Here is an 11,604-nt window from a genome sequence, read left to right on the forward strand (position 1 = left end):
CTATCTTGAATCCTTAGGGGAATTGACCAAAATGCAGAATTTATATCTAATGTTGTAAAGTACTCACAGTTTACACTTTTTACTATCAAATCCTCTATAAGTGGAAATGGCTGTGACTGAGGAGTAATAATTTTATTTATATCTCTGAAGTCTATACACATTCTGGTTTTTTTATTTTCTTCTCTCTTAAATGCCAGAGTAACTGGAGCAGCAAAAGGGCTGTATGATTCTTCAATAAGCCCCTTTTCCAGTAATTTTACCACTTGATTCTCTATTTCTTTTCTATCTTCGAATGTGCATCTGTAAGGACGTTTATAACAGTATTTTTCTTCCATTAGATCTATGTGAGCTTCATATTCTTTAACAGTACCGATATCGTATTTATCTTTAGCAAATACTGACTTGTATTTCTTCAATAATTTGTCGATTTCAGACTGTTTATACACATCTAAATGATTTACTATCATTTTAAATTCATCAGTATTTAGATGTTCGTTGAAATTTACTTCATGTTTCCTAAGATTGTTTGTTTTTACTTCTATGTCACCTGATAACACAGGAATACTGACATTTGTGTTATTGTCAACCTCTTTATTTAAGTTAATTTCATTTTTCTGTGTTTGGAAATCTTTGTTTTGCAAGATCCTTAGATCTTCAGTCTGGGTCAACTTAAAGTTTTCAATACAGTCTAAGCCAATCAAAAAATCATAATTAAAGTTGTCACTGTCTACGATAAACACTTTCATAGTTTTCTCAATATTGTAAATTTTTACTTTTAAAGTTATCATACCTTTTGTTTTTCCTGCACCATTAATAGTTTTCAAGCTTATTCCTTGTAAATTATCTGTGTTTTCTTGTTTAATTTTTAATAATTTTGCATTTATCAATGACACATTTGATCCCGAGTCATAAATACCGGTGGTTTCTAAAGTGTCATTTAGTAATAGCTTGATTTTTATTAATGGTGGTACTTTAAGTTTTTTGGATCCTCTGTATTTAATTCCACCTCTAGTTCTGAATTGTTCACAGATTTTAATGGTCCCATCTTGTTATTTTTGTCTTCTTTTTCTCTAAACCAGCAATTTGTTTCAGAATGAAAACGTTTACCTTTGTTTGCCTTTACACATATTTGACATGGCTCTTTTTCTTCACCTTTTTTCAGTTTAGAATCAGAAAAGGTTTTCCCTTTTTTTTCATAACTATATTTTTTTACAAGATGTTCCAATTTACTTATTTCATTGAACAGATCTTGAGTTTCTTGAAGTGTTTCTCTGTCAATGTTGTCTGATACAAAGTTTGGTAAACCGATAGTAATAAGGTCAATAAGCGTTGCAGTATCCATGGATTTCCTAATTTGAAGTAGTAATTTTTCTTTTTTTAGAGCATACTCCAGCAAAGATCCAGATTGATATTTGAAATTAAAGGCATATCTAATAGGAGACCAACCTTTGTTCCCGAACGTTTCAACAAATATTTTTTTCCAGTTGTTCCATTCTGATTCTATTGAGTATTTTAAAATCATTGAAGTGTACCAGTCAGCACTACATTTTTCCAGGAAAAACTTCAAGATTTCAATTTTTCTCCTATCTTCTATCACTGTACAGCGCACACATTCTTTTTCAAATAAATTAATCCATTGGTTAGCGTTGGAGGTTTTTTCATCAAATTTATCAATCATGAAATCTGTAGCGATTTTATTTAAGTTTTTAACTTCAGAAATTTGTTCTTTAGATTCTAGAACTTTTTCTAGCAACTTCTTAATTGTATCTTCTGAGGTGCTTGTGGTAGGTGTTTCAGTTATTTTTTCTGAAATTTCCTCTAAATAAAAATTTTCAAATAATAAGTTATTGTCTTCATCAAAATAGACCTTTTTCAAATTTTCTGTTAAGGTTATCCAGACTTTCCTGAATTGATTCCTTTTTACCAATGTGTTTTTTATTCTGATATACACCTGTGAGGTTATTAATTCTTTGTGGAAAGTCGTTGGTTGGTATTCATCTGGTATTGCAAAAGAACGACCGTCTAGCGTGCCGATTGAGGTTAGGCACAATATCGTTGTTTTTCCATCTGACGCCCCTCGCATTTTAAAATCAAACCTTAGTTTGTCCATTTTCTTGAAGTATAATTAATGTTGTTTTGTAATAATCTGGATAATTGTACTTCTACTCCACTTTTAAAATAAAAACTCAAGTTGGATTCTGAAATAAAAACAGTTTATTTTAGTATTACAATCACAACTTCTACAGTTAGCTAAGATATCAATACAATGTTACTTACCTGAAATAAAAACAGAAAACAACATTAAAAGTTTTTACTCCAGGTAATGTACAGTAGTTTGTTCAAGTTTCAATAATATCCTTAATAAAATGCACAATTATTGTAGTCGTAAATTCACGTACTTATTAGGTTAGAATTTTCAATATCACAGAGCCCATAGAATCAGTAATCACAGAGTATGTTATAATGTATGATGACGATAGGCAACTCCCTCTATAACACTGGTGGTAATGGCGGCAGATTCAAATTGAAGTAAATGAGAGATGTCATTTTCTTTATATACATATAAGTATAGTATATATAATATATGATAAGACGACGACGTTGCACGCATCACGCGTGACACGCGTGTGAAACAATTACGCGAAGTTATGCGACTGCAGTTCCAACCCAATTATACGTACGTACGATATAAGGGAGTGAAAATCGTGACTCCGAAGCACCGTTACAATTCATCGTACACGCAGGTTCGATCGTTGATATAGTACTTCGCCACGTGCGAGGTTATTTCAAAAATTGGGTCAGATCTGAGAAATTTTCAAAATTTAAAACGGTGGATTTAATATAATAGGATAGGACCAATTTTTATATTTTCAGTCCGCCATATTGGATCCGCCGTCTTGAATTCTGAAATTTCGAAGTCAGATTCGTATTCAGCGATCCCGAAAACCCCCGGGTAATAAATTTCAAGCGAATCGGATCGATTTGTATATTTTGAAACCGCCATATTGGATCCGCCATCTTGAATTTTGAAATTCTGACGTCAAATTCGTATTCAGCGACCCCGAAAACCCCCGAGTAACTGCTTTCAAGCGAATCGGGTCGATTTTAATATTTTGAGTCCACCATATTGGATCCGCCATCTTGAATTCTGAAATTTTGACGTCAAATTCGTATTCAGCGACCCCGAAAACCCCCGAGTAACTGCTTTCAAGCGAATCGGGTCGATTTTAATATTTTGAGTCCACCATATTGGATCCGCCATCTTGAATTCTGAAATTTTGACGTCAGATTCGTTTCAGCGACTCTAAAACCCAAGATTACCGATTTCCACTTTACCAGTCTCCCCCGTAACCTTCCCACAATTACATTTTTTCTGTAAAAACAAGCATTTTCAACACTTTGTTTATTTATATCACCACAATCCCTCTTGAAACATCATCATTTACATCTCGGAAATCTTTACTCGTCATTCTTTTCGGAATCGCGTAAATTATCTCAACCGTACGCACTTTTTCGTCCTCCGAAATGCGGGAAATGCGGGAAATGCGGGAGTAGTAACGACTTTCAAAAAACCGCACATATTTTTCATTTCTTTTTTTTTTTTTAAACCTTTTTTGGAATACGAGTAACGTCCCTGAATCCCGCCACAAAAGCGCTACGCGCTATCAAAATTTGATCTAATACAAGCAGAAGAATGACAAGTTTGCTCGGTCGGTAAGGGTAGAACTGCTACACACCCTTAAGGACGCCAAGTCGTTTCAATTAACGACAATTAACGTTTTTTGTTATTTTGTATACGATCTGACGGTAGATTTTCGCGTATAAAAAATTGTTTCACAAGTTTAAACGATTGTAGGTACTGCAGTTTTGATAAAAAAAATCTCTGTATTGCTGTTGTTACTATTATTATTATTATTATAAAGTAGGTAAAAAAAAAAAAAAAAAAAAAAAACCCCGACGTACACAGATACTATACCAGTGCACCTTGCGCAGCCAAGCCGACACGCCTGTATATCCTGTATACCTCGTACTTCTAAGCAACAAAGCCATAATCATCATCCGTGGATTCTAGAATAGCCAGTCAGGCCTGGATTATAGTCACGCACCATTTACTCCGGTAGAAAATGTAGAACGGAACACGTTGCAGCAGATATCGTCGACATACAAACGTGACGACGATCTTCTTTCTTGTGGGAATAAACATTTATTATTCACTCTGTACTTCGATTACGGTTGTAAAAACGATATTTGTTTATCTACGTTAGTTTGTCTTCCACATCCTTGAGGTGTAACTCTCGTTTCGACTAGTATCGTGATCTTTCAAAAATTATTTACAACGTTTCAGAATCAAACAATCGGCATGAAAAATTGCCACGTCCCGTTTAATTTGTACTTCCGGTTTTACCGGAAATATATTCATTCTCAATCTCTTACGGACAAACCTACGATTTTTCCTCCCTAATACTTTTTATAACTAAACGATCACGTTTCTCTTAGTCTACACGTTCATTTTTTTTGTTTCAAAACGCAACAATTTTTTGTTCATCAGAATTTATTCTTTCCTTTTTTTTTTCAAGTTTTTCTATTCAAACTTTTTCATTCAGGTTTCAGGTTTTTGGACATTTATACCGACAGACACTTTCCTAATTTTTACGACGATGAAAAGTATCGCGAAAAGATTGTTTTCGTATCGAATAATATAATTGTAAAATAAGTAAATAGACAAATGCAAAAAAAAAAAAAAAAAAAAAAACCAATTCAGATATCCGAAAACAACGAGGCATTGTGCAGATCACGTGAGAAAAACGTAACACGAATCCGTGACTAGCTTTGTCTGTGTTTCTACGCGTATATATTATACAAAAAAAAAAAAAAACATCGACGTAGATAAATTCAATGCGAGAAGAAGAAAAAGAGGAATAAGAAAAGAGGTATTGAAGTGCCTTACATGTATATATATAACATTCTATTGTGTATTATTTTATATATTCTATAGACCGTCGTCGTCTTGACCGAATTATTATACACGCACAGAGACACGGAATTTAATGGGCACACTTCTGTTGGTTAGCATATTCGGAATGATCCAAATATACTACGATAACACATTGCGTCGATGTTCGTTGTTGTTGTTGTTGTTGTTGCTGTTATGGGTCATCTTGTTACCCATCATTCCACTCTGTGCATTGTAGGGTGGTAGAATTTTGTCTCACTTCTCGTCCTCTTTTCTTCGTTGAAGAGGTTTCATTGTTTTTGCTTTGCATCTTTTTTTTTTTTTTATTTTCTTTACTTTTTGTTTTCTCCTTCCTGCAGAAGTAGAAGAATTTTGGAAAACAATCGGTCGGTGATACTGACACTAATGTAAATGTTGAATAACGTAGAATATAACAAACAAACGAACGATCGTAAATCAGGTGTTATACGTGTAATAAATATTTTAATACAAAGTGTTATCCCACCTATCTACCTGTAACATATATATATATATATATACACATATATATCATGTACGTACATAACCTAAACAAGAATGAATAATACAAGAAAAAGAAAGAACAAAAAATATAGCGACTCTCACCAGTAAGAAATAAATTACAGATTCATTCATTGAAAACAATTGTATTTGCACAAAAAAAAAACACCCTGCTGCTCCGTGTATATGCGTGTATACCTATTGAAAAGAGTAATGGAATAGAAAAAAAAAACGGTAAGAGGCAATAAAAAAAAAAAAAAAAGAAAAAAGAAAAGAAATATACCGAAAGAACGAAAGAGGATAATCCGCAGACGACATGCAGTTTAGTTAGTTGTTACACGAGCGTACTATAAACGTAATAAACACGTCACGACGACGACGACGAAGTTACGAAGTTTAGCAAACATCGCGCAAAATGAACACGATTCGCGTTCACGGCGTACTCGAAATGTTTTCGACGTTATTATTGCATGTTTTAATTATTATTATTGTTACTCATTTCCATTACGTACGGATATTGTACGATGTGTACAGTACGAGAGGCACAGTCAGCTAAAAACCGATCATAATTGTCGATGACAAATTACGGTTTCGAATTCATGAACAACAATAATAATGATAATAATATAATAATAATTAATACACATTCAAGCAAAATCATCCTTGCCTAATACTTAGACACGTAATTGGTTCGCCAAGGAGAAAATCCTCTCGAAACTCTAGAGATCGTTGAGAGAAAGATGTATTTATTAGATAAACAAAAATATATTCATCACCGGACGTCAGAGCTCCCCACGTTTTTCTGTACGATCAATATCTTTTCGTCGCTTTTTTCCTTTAAAGCAAAGAAGTAATAAAAAAAAATAAAAATCCAACAATAATGATAATAAGAATAATAATAATTGGTCTAACGACGCTGAGAGTTAATTTGTCACACGATACGGTTGAACCAGGTACAATTGTACAGGTATATGTGTATGTGTATATATTGGGACAATCTCTTGAAACTTGAAAACGAACCGCGCGTGCGCCGAATGATCAAATCTCATTGGTCGGCGAAACGTTCCCGCGGCGATATTCTTGTCCGCGACGCAGGCGGGCCAACCTACGCAAAATGTCTGCGTTTGAATTTTCAAAGAGCGTAAGCGTCGAGTTCCGACCGTTCTTCGAAGAATCGACTTTCCGCCCCGACGACAAATGCTTCCGAAACCTTTCCGAGTCGCCGTCTCGATTGTTCGAGATCCTAACCTCGAAAATTCGTAGGAACCACGTCGCCGGCGGAAAGAGTTTGACGGCTGAAAACTCGGGTTGGCCAGCCTGCGCGAACAGCCGATAAAACTCGCGCGTGCGCGGTTCGTTTTCAACTTTCAACAGATTGTCCCGGTATTTGTAATGTATACATACATATGTATATATATATGTACATCGTTGAGAATTGTAAACAAGAAATATGCGATAGGACTACAGGGCAAATACCTAAGATATAACCCAACATGAATTCCTCGAGCTGCCATGTTCCTACACGTATACGTACCTACGGTACGGAACATCACACTGTTATGGACTGGCACCTAATTATGCCACTGTGTCAGTAACAGTACACCGGCCGTTATAAAAGAGACCCGCAGCACGTCAAGAGGATGAGGATGACGATGATGATAAGAGAACCTCAGGTACGAAGACTTTTGACCCCTTCTTCTTCTTCATCTCATTCTTCTCGTGCTTTTTATTCATATTCTTATTCTTATTCTACTCAAGGGAAGGCGGAAAACACGTGCCGACTGACATGCACTGCAAATCCATGCCGCGTTACGGTGCGCAACCGTTTCGCATGATCGTGCATTGTAATATGGGTACGTCCGTCATTGTCGAAGAAAAACAAGAAGATTTCATACCGCAGAGTCGAAAGAGATGTACCTACATGAAATAGAAAATAAAGTACGAACGAATAATGTGGGGGAAGAAAAAACAATCGAACGGTTTTGCCAGAATTTTTCTTATTTTTGTGTAATGAGAAAAAAAACGAAATGAAGAAGAAGAAAAAGAAGAAGAAAATACGCAGTGCACGTCGTCGATAACAACAACAACAATAACAATTTACCACACGATCTGTAAAATCGTGTAGGTACATACATCATCATCATCATCATCATCATGCGTATTATACGCGAGAAAAGTTGTGTAAACGCGAATAGGTTTATAAACGAATAAGTGAACACCAGTTTATTACGGACGGTTGCTCAAACAAATGTTCGTACGTCAGAACGAATTTTTGAGAATTCTTTCAGATACTCAAATTTTACGGCACAAAAAGACATGTTGGCTTTCAAAGATCACAAGTGATACAGAATTTACTTGAACCGTGTTATTTTTATGAAAAATATATACGTATAAAGGACGGTGTGAAATCTCTTAATGTTATCATCATAAGCTCAAGTTTTAACAGGCGTATTTTTAGATCCAAATGAAACTTTTGAACATGTTTCAAAGAAGAAAAAAAAAAATTGTATGTATGTATATATATATACAAACGATGATGGTGACGAGCGAAGGAAGAAGAAGAAAAAGAAGAAGCAGAAGGGAAAAGGAAAGGAAAGAAAGGGAAGGGAAGGGAAGGGAAGGGACGTTCACGGATGTCAATGCCCCAGGGAGTCTAGTAGCGGGTTACAGGAATAGAACAGGGACACCCTACGACGCAATGCGGAGGCATACCTATAAAACGGTTGGTTGGTTGGGAAACATGGGGCGGGGTCGAATTTCCGAATTTGAAACAATCCGAAAGCGACTAATTCCGAATTATTTGCTGGCGAAAATTGAGGTAAAGAAATCAAACTTTGAAGAAAAAGCAAAGTTTCGAATGGTCCGGAATCATTTCGTACCGTTGTCCTTTTTTTTGTCAACTTGTTGCACATTGCTCAGCGCCAAAACAAGTACACCCCAAAATTAAAGAATGGTAACCATGCCTACCGATGACGCGCATTTCTTCTCCAACGCATGCTTAAAACAGTAAACTTTTTTCCTTCTTCCAACTAGTCAACACCACGCTTCGAGTGCATTTGAATCAATTATAATTTTCCATACTCGATATACACATAATCCCATTGTAACAATCATACCGTTACCCCTTCTCTGACACACGGGGTCAATTTGACCTTTTGTCCCTTTGGTTGAATTTTAGTTGAAAAAAAAAATTCAAAAATATACTTAAAAAATTCCTTGATATTGTCTACAAAATTGAAATGCAAGACGTATAAAATTTGGGTTAAAATATATATATATATATATATATATATATATATATATATATATGTATAAAACAATTTTCAACAATGGAAAAGTGAGCATTCGATGAAAAATTCATCCGGGTGAAAATGATCCGGGTTGTCAACGAATGGTGAACCAATTGTAAGCATTAAAATATTTAACTTGACTATTTCCGCAACCGATGTTCACAACTTTTTATGTACACGTATTGTTCTATTTTTTTTTTTTCGTTTACCCAACACACACACACATATAGGTATATAATAGGTGTAAACGAGATAAAATATCTATACCATAATTGTTAATATACCGTGTCTAGTGACGTAGTTTCCCAATCCATAGTACAACAAACATCACATCATACATATACACACATCTCTAATCTACAATATTGAATGAAATTTCGCGTTCACCTCAAATCTTATCTTATCCTGCTCGATTCGCTTGTCGTGTGTATGTGTAACTTACAATATGAAGTACCGTGTAACAAGAACCGAGGCGAAGGTATCTAAAATTTTAACAACGCCCAAGTTTTATGCGTAAGACAAATTTTCAGAAACGGCGTTAAATTGTTGTTAACTTTTTGTGATCGATAGATCGATTTAACAACGATCGTGAAACAACGCCGAGGATCCGAATCAGCTGCAATTTTCATTTTATCCCACAATTTTTATAACAATATGAACGGAAATATGATTTTCCGAAAAGTTGCCGTATTTCTTTTATTGTTAGTTATGTTTTGTGCGTTGTTTTTTTTTTTTTTTTTTCTTCTCTTGTCGAAGATATGAAAAATAGACCACACTCAACAAATAACGCGTGCAGTAAAATGTATCATTAATATATTTATACACTACGATGTCTAGGGTGAGAAAAAAAAATAAAAAATTCGTCAACCTCTCTCTGGAAAAAAAAACAAACTACAAGGCTGAGAAAGAAGAGCTAAATCTTTTTGCATTTTTGCTTTCCAAAGGCTTCGTCATCGCCTGTCCGTCTGTTACGGCGGTCAAAAAAAAAAAAAAAAAACCGCGAACGACGAAACCGCAACAATTTCCGTGCATTTGCGCGCGAGTAAACTTTGAAATAAAGATCTTTGCGAGCAAAATATATATACGTATATTATATATGTAATTGGTAACCGGGTGTATTATATCATTGTATACCCAACGCATAAAATCAGATGTAACGTATATTGCATTAACATATGCACGGTAAGAATGAAAATGGAAACAAGAGTGGGAGGAAAAAAAACGAAAAAAAAAATTAAATTCGAACAAGATTAAAATATCATTTTTGCAACTTTGTGATACAAGTAGATAATCGTGCCGTAATCGCCGATAATTAGTAAGCAGACGCTCAAAGTTCCAAAAGTACGATAATGAGAAAATTTAAGAATCTGAACCATCGAAATTCCAAATAATCGAAGAATCTCAGTACCGTGAATTTCTGGCCAGGTGAAATTTCACCGCTTTGATCTTTCTTCGTTTTTGATTTATCGATACTTTTACTGTGCGAGTATATTTTAATATTCGGAATTTTACACCGTCGAAACTTGATATTCCCGCAATTTTCCTCTATCGTAACATTACTTTTCGTAATCTTGAATTTCGCAACATCGAGCCGTCGTCGTCGGCTTTCCGACCATTCGAAACTTTCGTTCTTTCTTCAAAGTTGGATTTCTATACCTCAATTTTCGCCACCAAATAATCTCGGAATTAGTCACTTCCGGAACATTTCAAATTCGGAACTTCAACCACTCCCCTTTAATCTTTCTCTCTTCGTACACCTCAACTAACTACACCTGCAGCCGCAATAGCAGCAGCAGCAGCTTAGCTATATATATATTACACATATATAGCTGTATACATATATATGTATATATATGTATATATGTATATATACAGGTATACTAGCGAGCAGGCAATCAAAGACCAAGAGGCACACAGGTAGGAACATCCTGTCCATCAAGGACGCCTTCTATACCTCCGGGGCTTCTAGTCGCTCCTTCTCCTTTTCTCACCTCTTCTCATCTCACTCTCGTCGATATAAAATTTAATTCGTACATACCGACGTGTGTCATTATGTACATAACCCATTATACTAGGAAATCCCTCTCGTACATATGTGAATTTTCTTATTACATACGGAATTCCAGCTACTAAAAACTATAACCAAGACGATGACGATGACGAGTGACGTTCGTGACGACAACGGTTTCGATACCACATGACGGTCACAAATTTTTCTTCGTGCGCGCAGTTGTTATATACACGCATACATGTATATGTATGTCAGACGGTTGTGTATGTTGATGCAAAGAAAAAAAAAAGCTTCTACGCAAACAAATATCTTGCCTCTCCCTCCACCCCCGCCCTGAAAGAAACATACGAAAAAAAAAAATAAATAAAACAAATAAAATAAATAAAAATGACCTGAAATCTTTCCAATCTCTGCTTCGTGGGCGAGAAAATAAGCTCAGGAAAAAAAAAGAAATGAAAGAAAAAAAAACGCGGTACCAGCAAAATCACAAGTTTATTAACCGTTTATTATATATATATACGTGCAAAAGAAAAAGGCAGAAACAGATAAAGTGTATATAAGCTTGGATACATATGCCGTTGAATGCATCTCTCTCTCTCTCTCTCTCTTTATTGATGTTAACAAGCTTCTTCACGACGACGAAGATGAGAAAAATTTAAAAGGTGGATCCATGACCATTATTTATTACGTTTCAACGTATGATTATAAAATTACGTCTTCGAACGAAGACACGGAGTTCAATTGGTAATTAAATGATATACATACGTACATAATCGAATCATCATACCCCTTCCCTCCTGTCATCTCGACAAGGAAGCAACGATGATTTC

General features: G+C 35.2%; 2 protein-coding genes across 4 annotated transcripts in view; both read right to left on the reverse strand.

Moving 5' to 3' along the window:
- LOC107221194 (protein outspread) overlaps positions 1-11,604 on the reverse strand; it is a 73,332-nt gene that overhangs the window by 54,522 nt on the left and 7,206 nt on the right. The gene's annotated exons all lie outside the window — the stretch shown is intronic.
- On the reverse strand, positions 414-2,559 carry LOC124294676. Its single transcript, XM_046741079.1, has 2 exons — positions 2,278-2,559; positions 414-2,198 (listed from the first exon to the last, which is right to left on the reverse strand). The coding sequence occupies exon 2, from the start codon at positions 2,108-2,110 to the stop codon at positions 959-961; it is 1,152 nt and encodes a 383-aa protein (XP_046597035.1). The 5' UTR covers positions 2,111-2,198; positions 2,278-2,559; the 3' UTR covers positions 414-958.

This window comes from Neodiprion lecontei, chromosome 5, assembly GCF_021901455.1.
Source record: "Neodiprion lecontei isolate iyNeoLeco1 chromosome 5, iyNeoLeco1.1, whole genome shotgun sequence".
Classification (NCBI taxonomy): domain Eukaryota; kingdom Metazoa; phylum Arthropoda; class Insecta; order Hymenoptera; family Diprionidae; genus Neodiprion; species Neodiprion lecontei.

Excerpts from the sequence above, each read along its gene's own strand:
- LOC124294676 (XM_046741079.1), bottom strand. The coding sequence starts at position 2,110 with ATGGACAAACTAAGGTTTGATTTTAAAATGCGAGGGGCGTCAGATGGA.